The following is an 18,435-nucleotide window of genomic DNA, read 5'->3' as shown; positions in this document are numbered from 1 at the left end:
TTCTACTGGAAATCATCAGTTGAAGGCGACCAGCAACCGCATGCCAGTCAAATCTCTCTACTACGATGTACAGAACATCACAATCTCTTCAGATATATCTGATATATGTATCATATATATATATATCTGATACATATATGTGAATTTATATATATGTGTGTGTATGTATGTGTGTGTCTGTGCGTTTGCGTGTATCTGCATGTGCATGTATGTTTGTAGTATGCGTCACATATATACGTACTTAAAGATACAAACATATATATGTGTGTGTGTGTGTGTGTATATGTGTGTATATGTATATTTGTATTTCTCAGATGCTACTTCAAAAGAAGTTTTTCACTCACAATTAATTTTAACAATCATAGTTTATTTATATATACGTATATATACAGATACATACACACACACACACACACACACACACACACACACACACATACACACACACACACACACACACACACACACACACACATATATATATATATATATAATAGTTTATAAGTGCCCACAATAAATTAAGGCGAGTTCATAAGTTTATACTCTGTATGATCATTCAAACAGCTAAAAAGAGTAGTCAAATCTCCCACATATCAAACCTTATTCGTCTTTAAAAGAACTCAGAGGATAAGGTAGTCGTAAACACTTCTAAAACCCTCTTGAAAAAGTATTTTGAACACTGTGAATCATTTAATCCTCTAAATTTAAGTAAACACATTTAACTTCTAATCTGGAAGGTTTTTAGCTTGATTGTAGAAAGTTATAGAGGTTCAACAAGTGGCCAACCTTGATTGAGCATATCATATGAAAGAAAGAATTTCGAGCGTTGATCTTCCAGCTGGGGCCTTATTAATCCATGCATCTTACTCCCCTCAGGTAATAGGATGTGTTAATTTTTAGGGAGGTTTGGCAAGTCAAACATCAATTTGTCTCATTAAGTAAAAATCATGGGATGGATTGTATCAATTTTTATTGAGATATCGTCAGTAATGCCAGAGCTGAAATCTCATGTTGAGGACATATATTAGGTTTTAAATTGATCATCATTCATTAAAACACGTAGAAAACACTATTTTAATCCGGAATACGCTACTGTCGGGGTATTTAATTAAAATAGTTATCTATGTATCATACCCAAAATATATGATACGTCGACAGGCCAGTTACTGCAGTGCTTGCCCGAGACAACAATTCTTATGGATTTCCTGTTACAAACATAAAATCAGAAAGAGACGAAAATTTACCTCAGCAATGACCAACGAGAAGGCCAGATGCATTTCGGTCTTTTGGACCTTTTCAATGGCGTGTACACGCAGCTAGCCACGTGCTCGAACGAGAATTCGTCAATTCTAATCTCACAGGTTGATGCTGGGAGGAATTTACGTATCTCTCTCTCTCTCTCTCTCTCTCTCTCTCTCTCTCTCTCTTTCTCTCTCTCTCTCTTTCTCTCTCTCTTTCTCTCTCTCTCTCTCTCTCTCTCTCTCTCTCTCTATCTCTCTCTATCTCTCTGATAATTATTGCGTTCTTGACGCAGCAAGTCCAGAAGAGATGTTACGTCAGGATATATACTGCAGCAACTGGCCTGTCAACAGTGTATGTACATTAAGTATGATACATAGATTGCTATTTTACACTATTTTGATGTTTGAGTCAATATATTATTAATAATAGATGATAAAAATGTTTATAAACCATCAGAATTTCATGTTTTTCGTTTATGTTCTTCCCATTTCTTCTGGTATAACCCCGGCTTGTTTCTTTATTCTGCTGGTGTTTCCTTTTCCAAAGATTGTGTCATTCAGAAATTGTCATTGTGTTGCATAATGTATTCCGCCAATTACGGCTTTACCTGTGTGACATTGGCATGTGTTGTGAAGGCTCAGTTTTATATATATATATACATATTTGTGTTATTATTGTTGTTATTAATATTATTATTGTGGTTGTTGTTGTTAGTGATACCGTTTGTCGACATCGTGAAAAAAAATCTCTTGCTATTGACTTTCATGTAGTTTGGTGCGATTTAGTAAATCTTCTTGGGTAGATGTATAAGTAAAGTGTGTTGTGAGCATTTGTGCTTGTTTAAAGAATGATATCCTTCATTAGTGCAATATTACTTCGACTTTCTAGATGTGCTTTACCAATTTCTTACCCCAGCAGAGAACCAACTACAGACCTGTTAGCATGGGATATTTTTGTTGATTAAAATATATTATTAATTTTTCTGAAAACAGCTCAACTTGCTTAAGGAACGGAAGTGTTTGAAAGATGAAAATATTCAACGGGAAGTAAATAATGAAAAATTTAAGTATATTGATCATAAACTAATATATGCTAAAAATAAATTCATATAAATAATATGTATCGTTTATTATATACGGCTGACATCTTTAATTCAATGATTTCTTTTATTTTTCCCTCGTGTCCTAGAACTAAATACAAAGCCACTCATTTTGTTAAAGGGGGACTCTCAATTAAATCAACCACACTATTTAACTGACATCATATTTTATCGACCATCGGAAAGACGAAAGACGGAATCTGTCGTAGCAGTATATGAACCCTAAATGCAAAGGGAGGTAACTAAATATCGCAGCGTGCTAGATCAGATACTCTACCAAGTTTGCCAGTAAACTCGTCATGTAAACATCAACAGAATTGAGTTTGGCGTCAGTTACAGGGAATCTGGCAGGATATTCTCAAATTTGATATCAAATTTGGCATCTCAAGGATACAGTGTCTGATTTCAAATCCCACGACTTAACATGTCTTCACGTTTCCACCAGAAGTAGGATTAAGTACCAAATAATTATGCAGAATCGATCAAAGCTGATAAATTAGGAATTCTTTCAAAATTAATAAAAATAATAATATACGTAATTCGAAAACGAAAAAAAGACTAATTACCTTTAGAGAAAATAGAGGAAATCTCGAAGGCTAAATAGCTGCGAAAACAGCTTAGAAAATCGGTTAAAAATCCTAAGAAAATCGGTTAAATATCTTAAGAAGACGGAAAAAAGTGGCTAGCAAGCCACTTCAGAGAATCGAAGTTCTTTACCTCTCAGTTCTCTGTAGCGGTTTACTAACCACTTTGTTCCGCACTCTAAAGATATTTACCCGATCTTTCTGAGTTATTTCAAAGCTATTGCACGTTCAAGTTCTCTCTATTTTCTGTAAAATACCAACTTACTCGGCGCTTCTAAGTTTGTTTATAATAATTAGCTTTATATATTTCTTGCACAAAAGCCCGGTGCAACATAGACTAACAATTATTGATGTTTATTTCTGACCTTTGTGCTGGAAATATATAAAAGTTATTAAACTTTTGTCTTTATCAAAAGGCCTCAAGCAAGCTTCAACGTTTTTCTTTCATTACAGCTGTGAGAAAGATTGCTTTTACTCAATAATAAAATCCAAACTATTGTAATTTTTAGATCTTAATAATACATATATATTTCTATACCCCTTAGACCAATGTCAGTGGTCTTGGGCTTTTACAATTTAGCAAGTCAGTAACCTCAGGCTGACATTTCACATAAATATTTAAATAAAAGGGAATTTTCAAAAATACATATTCCAACGAGTATTTTTCGATTTTGAGCGATGTCATGGGGGTAGTGTTCTTTAGTTTGTCTTATTTTTTATAGTTTTTTTTTTTTTTTTTGCTTTGATCAGGTTTATTTTCTTAGCAATTATTGAATTATTGAACTTACGGATATAGATCCCTGGACAACCCGCATATATGGCTATCGTTGCGAGTGTGTAGATATGCGTGACTGTGTGTATCTGTAAGCATTTGTATATTTATACACACACACACACACACACACATATATATGCACACAAACATAGCCATACATACATACATATATATACATATATTATACACACATATATTAATACATATATATTAAATGTTTATATTTATATATATATATATATATATATATATATATATATATATATAGTTAAAACCCTTAGAGCTGTATAGAAGCACATTATTTTCAATTACTGTCACGGTGTATGGAAATGTGTTTCCTTGCAGTTCTAAGAGTGTTAACTCTTATTTCGCAAGTAGTATAGGTGCTACGCAGTACCGTCAGTCACAATTAGTGCCAATTGAATTTTTCCTTTTTCGTAAATACACACACGCACGCACACACACATCCACGCACACACACACACACACACACACATATACACATTCTGTATGATGTTTTAATACAGAAAATGAAGAGAACAATGCAGAAACGCATGCGTCATAAGATTCAATGACGTCATTAATGACGTCATTCACGCACTCAAAAAAATGTTGTTTTCACACATATTTAGGTGAATATTTTCGTGGGACTATATCCGCAGCAAAAGATATTATCATGTCCAAATACATTCCAATGTGTTAAATATGACTTCATACGAATGTATTTTATTCAACTCTGCTTCGAGTGACATTCATTCTCTTTCACACTCTCTCTTTCTCGTTTTCACATTCTCTCTCTCTCTCTCCATATGTTCGCGCGTGTATGTGTTTATAGTTAGAAGTTTTTCGTAGTGTACAGTGCAATATATTAACAATGGTTTAAAGTTTGTCAGAAGTGATGAAGGTATCTTTTCTTTACAGTCATTCATATAAAGATATGAATTTTTACTAAGGAATTTTTACTAAGGAAATGCTGGAATAATGCTTAAATCCTTTTAAGCATTATTATAGCTTATAACGTTTTTTGTGTGTTTTTGCCTAGTGTCAGACAGAAGCAAACGCGAAAAACAAGATAAATCGATTTAAACAGTATTCTATCTTTTCCCTAGAAAAATGCAGACCCTTTTCTTTCTGTAGAAAGAATAAATACGTCCATCACTTTTGATAACTATTTTTATCATTATATGTATACACACACATAGACATATATATACATGTGTGTATATCTGTATATATACACACATATACCCATGTGTGTGTGTGTGTGTTTGTGTGCGCGCGCGCATGTGTCCATACATATAGCCGTATCTGTGTAATTTATGTATAATCCGTTGGGTAAGTTTGTGTATAAGTGCGTGTGTCTGCGAGTTCTTGCGTATTTCAGTTGCAAGGTTATAGTTCCGAACCGTGGTTGTCTCATAATGATTGTCTCTTCGCTGATGCTGGAACAATCCATAAATTCCTACTTAAAACCGATTCTGTTTATGCAACAGATGAACTACAATGAGAGATTGAAATCTGTGAAGTTCTATTTCTTGGAACGAAAATGGCAAGGATCTATTACCATTTATATTTCTCATTTCCAATTTTTGCCCTAAAATGTTTAGAAAATTTCCGAACATGGCGCCAATGTGTAGTTCTAAAAATTCCAGTTTCTCTCTCCTGGGTGAAAACAAGGCGCTGCTCCGATTATTTGGGTTTTAACAAGACACAGCACTTGCATGTTTGTCCCCAAGATACAAAAGGCATGCATTGAGTAGATAACACTTTCAAAATCCTTGTAACCAACTTACTGCTGGGTAGCCAGAGAATTATTGAATGAACCTATTAACTACAGCAAAACGCTCACACACACACAACAAGAACAACAACAGCAACACAAGTAGGCATTGCACCTGATAAAACTACGCTCACACACACAAAGTCTATTAGATGAACAAAAAGCATACTAACGATAAAATAGATGAAAACATAATAAATAACCCCAGAAATCAGAGAACAATTGTTCTTTTCTTTTTACAACAAACTGTAAACTAACACAGATAAAATATTGCGATAATACGAAAACTAATCTACTTGTCAAGATATGATAATTTTTGCATCTCTTGTTTTATGTATCACACGTTCTTCATAACAACATAAAGATCTAAACAACTTCCCAAAATGAATTTGTCAACAATAAGCGCGAAGTTGTGAAACAGCGGTAGAGCAATTAATGGCGATTGTGGTATATAAATTCGAGTGTAAACATTAAAATTGTAAGCTTTATGATTTCACTTCGTGCTAGATAACCATGTACTTAACTAGGAGTAAATGCAACACAACACAACATAATATAAACTTTAGTCAAAAAAATATCTCTACATTATAGAATTCCCCATAAAAATGACGGTTAACGGGGTAATACTTATGACATATTTTAATAAACAGACGACTTACACGAGCTACATACGAACATTAATATCTAAAAATTATCTAAACATAACATGTTAGTTGCTGACTAGGTCATCTTCTAGATATTACCGTGCCTCTTTATACATGTTTAAAATTTTACCTGAGGATGGTGCATTTATGCTATGAAGTAAGCTATGAATGCATGAATAAAATGCTACCGAAACAGCTGTAGTAAATTTTAAATCATATTTGTGTTCTTATAAAAGATATAAATATAAACGCAGGGAGAAAATTCAAATTCCAGCGGTAAATGTCTGCATAAATCTCATTTGCCTAAAATGTTAAATCGAAGTATCAACAGAGACGAATGTCACTTCCTCATAATGATAAGTCTATGGAGGTGTAGAAGCTTTCTAGGTGGAATTGAGAACAGCAAGTTCCTTAATTCTATCTTTAAACAATCTAAAATGGAGGACTCGTATGAAAATACGAAAAAAAGACACTTTGATAAAAAAGATGAACTAAATACAATGTTTTCAATAAGGCCTGTGTAAACAAAAATCATGCTCACAAATATAAAAATATTTTATTACGCATTTACATTTGGTCTGCCAGATTTTTTACGTGAATTTGTGCGTTCAAACACATTTTATTATATTTCGTGAAGATCATTAGATAAAAGAAAAAGCCCAGTCTTGTTTTCTTCGTAAAGAAGTAAAAAAAGATCCAGTGCGTGAGTTTATTATTGGCATAATGACCCTCCCAAGATACCACGAAACAGCTATACTTGTCAATAACACTTTTAATAAGCGTAAAACTGTACGACAGAATTCCAGACAAGATTCCTCGTATGCCATATGTTCAGGATATGATAAGTGCTAAAGAAATATTTAGATAAATTAACTCAATTATTCTTAGTCTTTCACAATATGCAGGTGTATCTTACATTGCGAATTCCATACAATTTATATAAATGAGATAAGCACCATCTGCAAAAGAAAATTCTCTGAATATATGCAGCAAGATTAATATCTCAACCTGATGAAATATATCCACAACCCACAGGAAATCATGGAGACCCGTAATCCCAGTAATTATGTTTACGTACAACTGAAATACAATAAAATGAAACCGGGAAATATTCAAACAATCCCCTGCTAATCTCCGTGGTAAAAACACAAACATGGACGATGCGCTTCAAAACTTATTCCATCCGAAATATAACCGATGCTCCAATATAACCGATGCTCAATAGGAAAGTTGAACAAGTTTTGTGTGTTTTAAAACATAAATATTACAATATGTAAGAGTGGGTCCTAATTATACGGAGTCAGAAACTGATATAGGCACAAAATGAGCCCCTAATTTTTCCAGTATTGATGAGACATTTTATTCCTGTATCTATACAGGAGACAGTAAATGTATAGAAACAGATCATCTCCAACTCATGATATTTCATTACAGATAGATAAATAGATAGATAGATAGATAGATAGATAGATAGATAGATAGATAGATAGATAGATAGATAGATAGATCTAAATAGCATAACCTTATCGAACAATCCATACCGAAGAGACAGACACAGTATGTGTTTCTCCGAAGAACTTTTAGAGATCTTAGAAGAAACCAATAAAGCAGACAATATCTTTATCTTTAAGACTGAGTCTTTGTTTACCAAAGTGCTAGTGGCAGATCGAACAGAACTATACTTTTTAAGAAATGTATACAAACACCCCAACACATAAACCGCCCACGATATCATAAGACATAATTAATCTCCATGTATACAAGAGTTCTTCAACCAAGCAGTTATTACACTTGAAATTTTATGAACACTGATAATCTTATAAGCATCCGCAAATATATATTTATATATGTTTTATATGCATATATACAATGCATCTAATGTTTGTTTTTACATATGCAAACATGCGTAGAGCTTTTTGCGTATTTTAGCCTAAGGTTGCCGTTGGTGTATATATTTCAGTTCGAGATTTCAATATATTTGTATCTGAGATTGATTTGGTACATATAACAGATGAAATGGTTGCGTATTTTAAAGATATTCTGTTATGAAGTCAAAGATTCTTCCCTGCCACAACTAAAAATTTTTATCTTCCATTAACAGAACTACCATATTTCATACTATGATTGTTTCAAAGATGGAATGTTCTAGATAATTTAACTGGCATTAAACTATGAAATCTCTTGTTAACAGGTCAGTAAGAATATCAGACAGTCTGGCTTCTAGTGTCTGGCCTTTTTACTATTTTTTCCGTGTGGAATGAATAGAAATAAAACTGCATGCATACGTAGTCCGGTTTCTTCTTAATATTCATAAAATCGATGCATAATGTTAAACACTCGAATTAAGCATTTGGAGATGGAATTTTCAGCTCGCGAAGAATTAGAATGTGAAGAAATATTTGTTAATCTTTTGACATAACTCTTTTATGAACGGAGATACAGAAATGTGTATGTTTTTTGTGAAAAGTTATAAGAGGGGAAAGTCGGCGGCAGAAGAAGATAGAGAGATGCGTCGCTCAATAAAAATTGCTTTGTTTCTAAGAAACGTTAATAATATTTTCCAAAATTTATGTGTCCATGAATATATTGACGAGTATTGTAAGATATAACAGATTTTAGAGTTGTGTTCGTTGCAATATAATCTATTTTTGATTGTATTGCATGGTGTTGTATTCGAATCAACTTTTGTTAATAAAAGGCTTAAAGAGAATGTTAACATAATTAAACAATACAATATCTTTTAATTATCAGAGGGGGAAAAAAAAGGAAATATTTTCTTCCTTATTGTCATCAAGAAACAATGTTCTTGTTTTCAGTTAGTAACGCTTTCAAGCAATAATGTCAAATTTTTCAGCTAATAATATCAGCTATTCACATCTGTTAAAAAGAAATTCTTCAAAGCTCATCATTTTGAATAATGCTCCTTGCTTTAAAATATGTGTTAAATTCAATCGTTTCCGGTAATTTTGTTCGTTGCTTCCTATTCTTGCACACATTTTATTATTGTAAGCGAAGCTACTGTAATGGGAAAGATTCATCTCCAGGAACTTCAGCATATTTTATCACAGTCACATTATTGAGGTTAAAATCTATTGTTTGGTTAACATCCAACCAACTAGCTAGAAAGAGATATCATATATATATATATATATATATATATATATATATATATATATATATATATATATATATATATATATATATATATATATATATATGTGTGTATATCAAAACACTCTTTACCGCATTATATAAGGACAGAACACATCAACTCACGTAGGAACACACACGTATAGCTATCGAGATGACCATAGTCTGCATGTCATTGATAATGAGATGTCTTCTTCACCAGGAAGAAGTTTATCTGGGGCTAAACAATCTCACCGAAGATTGAAATGTTCCATCGATTTGTTTCTCGTTGAACTGCTTTAGTAAACTTGTTTCAACTGCCATTTTTTTTTTTTAATACGGTAGATGCTTGAAACAGCAGCCATTTTGAAAGCAATATTTTCACTTCAAATAAGGTACATAAATAGTCAAAACACCACTTATTTGCTTCTCCCTTTGGAAATAGTACATAAATGGTTAGCGTCCAAGTTCTTTATCACTTTAAGTAGGATACATGAATAGTTAATATATAACTTCTTGCGGGTTGTTTATTGATGTCCTTCAAATGTGATGGTCATCAGCGGATTTGGTGGAAATTAACACAGCCTGTCCGAACCATCTCAGTTAACGCTTGTATAATATGGATTCAATTTTGCTGCTGTTGGTTTTATGTCACATTTCTATAGTCGGAATCTTATCTGACCAAGTAACAGAGGGTTTTATGTTCATAACTCTCTCCCTCATCAGATGATTCAAAGGATTCTTCAGAGACGCTTACAATTAAAGCCCTCCAGGGTCGTGCGGTGTCAACTACACGTGCTTTATATCTCACACGCATATAGGAGTATGAAAGTACAATTTATCCAGCAAACGAGAAGCTTGGTATGAAGATGGCAGAGACGGTTGTTTAGAAAGACCCGCTGTTTTAGCTTTCTGAAAAATGTACAGAGACCTGTCTGAAGCAGTTTAGAATCTTTTCGTCCAGTTTTTAATCTTGGAAAATGTTACTGCATCAATTTCTCAATTAGAACGATGTGTCTAGCTGTTGAGCTATATTTTCTCTAAGAATTGCGGAAATAATTTCAAGTTATATTTAGTTATATCTGAATCCATAAACTGTACTTATTTCCTATAAATTCAATAAATTCCAATCAATTTTACAGCGATCCAAGAGATTGATCTTATGCTAGATTCTTCTTATCATTTTGTTATTCTGTTTTCTTTGCGTTTGAATAATATTGAGTAAAAAGTTGAAATGTTATCAACTTCTAATTCGGCCATAGTTTTGATACGATTCCATAGAGAGAAAAAATCAGACACAAAATATGTATATTTTAAACATTGATTATTTTGAGATATTCACTTTAAAACATAGCTTTTGAAAGATGTCTTTTAGAGGAAGATTAAATCTTATTTACCCGATCAATCAAAAACTGTAAACTTTTGACTCGTCAGATATCACTGAAGCTCATGTTTTACACAATTTTATGTGGAGGAGTTTGGGGAAATCTGAGCTGAAGTCCGTCTCTGCAAAATATCCTCTTTCGAAGGATTTTTGTATCAGTTTTGCTGAGGAAGGTATATTTGGTAATTTAATTTTCAGTAATATCGGGAATTTTCCCTAGTTCGTAGTGCTATTCTATTTAAATAAGACTGCTGGATCGATTCAAAGATATATGGCTTGGCAACACTCAAAATATATCAGAGTTACAGATTAAAAACTTTTTTTTTCCAAACTTCAATCTAAACCAGATTTTGTCTGTGGACCCCTATCATTCCTCCTTTATTCTACTGGACCGCCGTAGCCGTATTCTGTATATAAAAAAACACTACGTTATTATAAGGAATTGTTTGAAAGATTTGAAATATTTTATGTATTCAGAAGGTATATCCCAATTTATTGCCCATAAACTTAAACAACAAAATTTTATATGAACCGGCAAGGGTCATGTGATATCAGATTTGATCGAGTTATGTTTTAATATTCTATTCTGATCCAATCTTACGTGTTTCTAAAGCCATGTCTTATGTCCTCTGATCCTATACTCTTGAACTCTTTATACACACGCATAGAAGGAATCACGGTGATCAGATTTATCACTCTCTCCTTCATTACTGCTTCATAACCGCAAATGTTTTCTGATGAACAAGCATTTTCCCCCTCAGATGGCAAGGTCATGGGTAGGTTACTTTGAAGCTAAACATCACAGAATATCGGAATTTTGGGAGCTACTGGGTTAAACACAAATAATACCTTCTACTAATCGAAACTAGAATATCCAATTCCTAGAAATACCTCTTAGTTGTGAATTCTATCATGATGGTTTAATTAATAAATCTGGTGGACACCTTACTTGTAAGTAATTAGACAGCCGTAAAAATATCGCTACCATGTTATAAGAACGTCTATGTTATTAACAATATGGTATAACAAAACTATTATGTCTAGTCTCTGTGGATATCATGGAAATTAATATTAAGTCGTTTATCATAGCTAGATTAATATCTTGTGTGTTTTATGGCGGAAAAAAGAATTTCGCTCATATCATAATTGATTTTAGTTCATATGGTTTTAACTGTTAATAAAAGTGCATGATAAAAGTCTGTCTGTATATCGATTATTTTGTGACAAATCTTCTAGCCTGAGGGACAAAGTATATAGTAATTATTATATGAAGCTAAACGATTGTGGTATATAGCTTGATGTTTGGTGTAAACAGTGAATAGGAAATATTTCAAGATATCCAGTCAAAGAAGCTAATATAATGAGAAGCCTGATATGTCAATCTTTAAAATTGCAACATTACACTAGGTTTCGTGGAAGTATGATCGTCAGGTTATACAACGAACATTTCTATTTTGCTGACGTAATATAACGGAACCTCGTTTGAAATCTTAAGAAGAGCAGTAAGGGTTTTCAACATTTCCTCATAGTAATAGCCAACAACATCAACAGCAGCAGCAGCAACAACAACAAAAGCGAATAAAAATAATTATTATTTCAAATTTTTACCACTCGGGAAGTTTGGGGATGAGTCTATTACATCGACCCCAGTGTTCGACTGTTACTTATTTTATCGACCCCGAAAGGGATGAAAGGTAAAGTCGACCTCGGCGGAATTTGAACTCAGAACGTAGCGACAGACAAAATACCGCTAGACATTTCGCCCGGCGTCCTAACGATTTTGCCCGCTCACCGCCCTAATAATAATAATAATAATAATAATAATAAGTTCTTTTATTAGCCACAGGGGCTGACATTCAGATAACATTAAATGGCAGGATACAAACATAAAAGGCAACACAAGGCCAGACAAAGGGTTTTCATCGTGTAAACAATAAACAAATAAAAATTAAACAACGAAAACTCCCAATAGGGGACGCACTTTAACATACTCGTGGAAAAACCCACAAAAGCCCCGAGTACTTGGTCAATAGGGCAAGAGCCCTTCTTTAATTTTTTACAGGTTTATGTTCAGAATTAGTCTTTTCACGCTGACCATCCTTCCGACATTCACCCATCTTTCAACAAACTTGCTAGAAAGCAACATTTTCCTCTCCACCCTCAACTTCCCTTTCAAGTGAAACTTGAAAAAGTTGATGAGGGCTTGGCCAAAGAGGAAAGTGTCTGACTTTAGCCCTTTCAGACGAGTCCACTATACTACCTCTTTCGCTACAGCCACCAGACAAATAAAAGCTGCCTGTACCACCCAGACAAAGAAGAACGGCAGGGCGACCTTCACTATAGATGTAGCTGATAGCCGGGTCTGTCCTAAACGCGACTGCAGGTGTTCGACATAAACCCACAGGTCGGCAATACTCGGACACTGGTCGATGGCGTGTAAAACGGTCTCATCGTTCTGCGCACACCTCGGGCAGGTCCGTCTGACGGTACTACTGTGCCTGTAAAGTTTATCTCGAACAGGCAGCGCCCCTCGGTAGCATTGCCAGGGAAGGGATTTCTAGAAGTTATCCATAGGCCCAGGCCCGAAAGTTCTCCGAAACAGACCGGTTAGTTGATCTTCATCGAGGCCCAGAGTTTCCCCGAGAACGTCGTCACTCTTTCCATCCATTAACTCTCTACAGGACGCTAAAGTGGAACTACCACTGACCGCATTCTCTCGAACAATACTTTGTGCAAAACCAAAATTATGGGACCCTAATCATAACACCAACTTGAACTTCTAGCTTGTTGTGTCTTGAGGTCTCTGGGTGAGACTTGGAGTCAGCTTGTACAAATACAAAGCAAAAGTCAAACGTACAACAGCAATAATGGTTACCGAGAAAGAAATAATAAGGAAATATATAACTGAAGGTGCGAATGTGTGTTCTTTGTACAAGTATTTAATTAGAAGACAGACTTCTATTTAAAATCTTGCTCGGGCTCTCCTTTAATTCCATATATCTATGGTAAGAAGCAGTGTCTTATTCTTTTGTACAGCAGAATATGGAGAAAATATTTTAATAATAGATGCCCCGGGTCGTCGCTGCAATGAACACACTTGACAGCCATCTTTAAATCATATGAATAATATATTTTCACATGTGGAGGCGTATGTCATATAGAATATACTTGGAAGAAAATTACTTCCTTGTCTACCGAAAGTGTTTAGGCAATATACATGCATACATATATATATATACATTTATGTGTGTGTGTGTGTGCACGCGCGCGGACGTGTGTGTATCCTTATATATTTATGTATATACATCTTTATATCTTTATATATATACGCGCGCGCGCGCGAGCACACGTACGACGAGGTTTCATTTATTTACCAAGTCACAAAGTCGTTATTCAACAGCAACTGGCGAAGTTGCTATGGAAATTGTTAAGGTTTTGTAAAACCATTTAACATTCTCGATCGAAGCAAAATTATTTAGTAACTCAAGAATTTCCAAAGCATAGTAGAAGCGGTAAAATGTATTCAGAGATGAAGGGAAATTATGTAACAGTCTGTTTCACCAGAAACGTCGATACGGCTCGACGGTCTTGAAAGGACCGGTTGAAAGCATTGCCAACTGCGGCAGTCGTCCGGGGTTTATATGATTAGGAGTGGGAGACACATCATGTTTTGGATTTTTCGTACACAACAAGGAGGAAGATATTAAAATAAATTTTAAAAAAAACACAATTTTATTCTTTACAGAAATGTACTTGCATAGCAAGTGACCTGATCTGAGATCGTGTACTGAAACAAAAACAATTGCAGCGTGGAAATCATCTAAAAACCCACGCAAAAGCCGTTAGATTCACTTCAAAATTGTAATTTGATTTGTCAAAATGCAGCACGGAATTTTGTCAGTGATCAGGTCGCGGTCTCAAAGCGACGAAAATAGTTTGACAAATTAAATGTTGAAGTGAATCTAATGGTCTTGGTGTGTTTTTAAATGGCTTATAAACACCTTCCACGCTGTAATTGAATTTTATTCTTACACTTAATAAATTGTAATGAACACTTTACTTTTTTTACGTTTGCAGTGCAATTAACTCCTTGTTAACTTATCTTTTAAATTGCACGTATAAGGGCGCCGAAATCCAGTTTGTTCTGGATATAATATGATTGTCTCTGATTTTTAAATGATGTATATCGGGTCAGTTTTATGAACATTGAGAAATAATCTTAACGTGCAGGGTGCGACAAAAAATATCCCACATTTTACAGGTTGACAAATATTGGCTCCAATTATCAAAAGGCCTACAATTTCAGGTAAGTCGATTATATCGACCCCAATGTTTAACTGGTACTTATTTTATCAACCCCAAAAGATGAAAGATAAAGATGATCTCGACGGAATTTGAAATCAGAACACAAAAACGGACGAAATGCCGCTAAACATTTTGTCCGTTACGCTAACGATTCTGCCCGCTCACCGCCATTTTAATAAACAATATTGATTTCAAATGTCGGCACATTTCGAGAGAGCCGAATTAATCGATTACATCGATTCCAATGTTAAACAGGTACTTAGTTTATCGACCCAAAATTGACGAACGGCTAAGTCGTCCTCGACGGAATTTAAACTCAGAACGCAAAGATCGAAGAGATATCACTAAGCATTTCGGCAGGCGTGCTAACAATTCTATCAGCTCGACGCCGTATACAGGTTGACAAAATATTTCAGCAATAGTCGTTTCGTCTGCACCAGTTCCGAGAGCCAAACACAAATGATAAAACGTAACATGAAGACACCATTTTCATCTACTTAACTCCGCTCGTTAGTATTACAGTGAAAGTGAAAGAGTGGGAGTTTTTTCTTGGCACACCCTGTAACATATTTCATTTCGCAAAACCTTGACTATTAACTTTTCAATTCAGATATTTTCAAAACCAAATAAGAAAAAAAAGACTTAAAAAACAGCAGGAATTACCACAATAATAAAGAAGAATTACAGCTATAATTTTATTTCGCAATTTATTTCAGATTTATACTTTAAAATTTTTTCTATATAATAAATGTTATTTCGTTTTCTATATTCTAATGTTAATAACATTTATCCTTCCGCTTCTAGCTATCGCATATATATATATATATGTTTCTAAATAATGACATCTGCTATTTCAGGGGTGAAAAAAACCGCTGGTTAAGGGATAACTGCTACATCATCCGTGATCATTTTCGTTCTGGGGTCTGTGCCTGCCATATGCAAGGAGTTTATGCAATTACAACAGACATGTACAACGACAATGTAAGTATTCCTCGACCAAATTTCGTTTCAAATTCTTCCAAGAAGATTCCTCTGACAAGCGATTTGATTAATGTCCTGTTTAATTAAGAAATTGCTAAAACCGTAATATCTGAGAGAGAGAATGGTTGAGTAACTTGCTGCATCTCATTGATGTCCGTGACTTTTTCGTCGTTGTTGTTGTTGTTGTTGTTGATGTTGTTATTGTTGTTGTTGTTGTCATCTATAGATCTGCATGCTTAATGCATATTAGGAGTAACAACAACACCAGCAGTATCATCGTCATCATTATTATTGTCATCATCGTGATTATCACCACCACCACCACCACCACCACCACCACCACCAGCATCATCATCATCCTCATTACTACCACCACCACCACCACCACCGCCGCCAAAACCACCACTACCATATATTGGCAAGTATAAGCAGGAAACGAACCGAGATGGAATAATGTATATTAGAGAATACACACACACAACATACACACACAACATACACACACATGCGCACGACATACACACACATGCACACACATTCTCATTGTCTAATTACAATTATTATAATCATAATTGGTAAAGATTGTGATGAATAGTAAATTCTGTCGTCCCCAGAGAATGGTGTCTGGACGTTGCTTTTGGTTTTTCTTGTAAAACAACGCTACAGTTGGAATCTATGTCGTCTCCAGTTGTCTAACTCACTTCCTACCAATTCCTATTTAAACCCTTCGCTTCTTATGGAACATAGACCCTTCACGGCTTTTCTCCACTCTTCTCGACTCTGAGACAGCTTTCTACTTCTTTGCCCTTAGATACCCGCTGTTCAGCTCTGTCTCAGCTCTGTCACATAATCCCGCCATCAGCATCCATTTAGAGCATCCTCTTTTCCACCTCCCTTGTTGGTTCCAGATCAGAGCCTGACGTGTATTGGTAGGCTGTTGGCTTCCTTTCTGATTTTCCCACCTGGCACCATGTTTCCCTAAAGTAACTACTTCCTCTCCCGGCTCTCATTCGCTTTGAATTGTCATCGATTCTTCTGTAACTTTGCTTCTTTTGTTCTAGGTAGGAGTCTTGGCCCCCACGTACACACATTTTTATCTCTAGGAGGAGGTGGTCCATGTTACTTTGCCCTTTATACTTTGACCTTTAGCCTATATCCTTTGACCTTTGCAGCATGGAAGATTCTACCAGGTGCTTGCACTTCGATGGCACAGCTCTCAGAACCATTGAGGCATACACGCCCCCTACATCGCACCAAGGACTGGATCCTGTGTTGGCACTCACGACTACAACTTAATAGAAAATTTGTCAGTTTTACAAAAACGGTTTAAAGAATAAAAGAATAAATAAATAAATAAATTTGCTTTTAAAATCTTGGGGCGCGGTGGGGGTGGAATTACATTGTAATGAACTAAACCCATCAGGTTGTACAACATTATCTATTTCTCTGAAAGATCTTTGGTGGAGTGGGATATTCAATAAGCAGTCTTTGAGTAATATATTAAAAGTATCTTGGTGAAGGGACAGCGCAGCTTTTAACAGGCCCGGAACCGACATCAACATCGGCAGCAGGGGAAAATGTCACAACAGCAAAATGCATTCGTAAATTTGGGCCCCTAAATATTTCAAATGGTAATTTCAGTTAAATGAGCTAAATAAGCTGTTCTCATAACGTTACTATAAGTTTATGGTCGATACAGTAAAAAGGACCAATCGCTCCTCGGTACATTGCTGTATGTCTATATTAACTACAGTTACCAGTGGAGGCGCAATGGCCCATTGGTTAGGGCAGCGGACTCGCAGTCGTAGGATCGCGGTTTCGATTCCCAAACCGGTCGTTGTGAGTGTTTATTGAGCAAAAACACATAAAGTTCCACGAGGCTGCGGTAGGGGATAGTGGCGAACTTTGTTGTACTATTTCACCAAAACTTTCGCTCACTCTCTTTTCCTGTTTCTGTTGTACCTGTATTTCAAAGGGGGCCAGCCTTGTCACACTCTGAATCTCCCCGAGAACTACGTTAAGGGTACACGTGTCTGTGGAGTGCTCAGCCACTTGCACGTTAATTTCACGAGCAGGCTGTTCCGTTGATCGGACCAAATGGAACACTCATCGTCGTAACTGACGGAATGCCAACAACAATTACCACGAAGGTGTGTGGCTATGTTGTTAGGTCATGAGTTCGATACCCTGCAGCACATTTTGTCCTTGGACAAGACACTTGAATTTCACATTGCTCCAGTACATTCCGCTGGCAAAAATGCTTATTACCTGTACTTCAAAGGGCCAGCTTTCTCGCATTCTGTGTCACGCTGAATTTCCCGCATGTTTGTGGAGTGCTCAACCACTTACACGTTAATTTCACGAGCAGGTTGTTCCATTGATCAGATCAACTGATCGTCGTCGTAACCGACGGAGTGTTAATTTCGTTACCACACACAAGTCTGCGCTCGCTAACACAAGTAAGTGGAAACTCGCCACAGTTGAACGGACAACAGGAGAAATCTCCACAGAA

General features: G+C 35.4%; 1 protein-coding gene across 3 annotated transcripts in view; it reads left to right on the top strand.

Annotated features, from left to right (window-relative positions):
* The window catches only part of LOC106870405 (cadherin EGF LAG seven-pass G-type receptor 1), a 538,322-nt gene that overhangs the window by 400,867 nt on the left and 119,020 nt on the right, over window positions 1-18,435 (top strand). For all 3 annotated transcript variants that reach the window (XM_052966877.2, XM_052966875.2, XM_089350213.1), the window contains one exon: window positions 15,800-15,923. In XM_052966877.2, the coding sequence (XP_052822837.1) occupies window positions 15,800-15,923 (124 nt within the window). The remainder of the gene's footprint in view (window positions 1-15,799; window positions 15,924-18,435) is intronic.

Source organism: Octopus bimaculoides, chromosome 4 (genome assembly GCF_046866305.1).
Source record: "Octopus bimaculoides isolate indiv1 chromosome 4, ASM4686630v1, whole genome shotgun sequence".
In the NCBI taxonomy this organism is placed as follows: Eukaryota; Metazoa; Mollusca; class Cephalopoda; order Octopoda; family Octopodidae; genus Octopus; species Octopus bimaculoides.
Note: the sequence above shows the minus strand (reverse complement) of the source record. Positions and strands in the feature narration are given on the sequence as shown.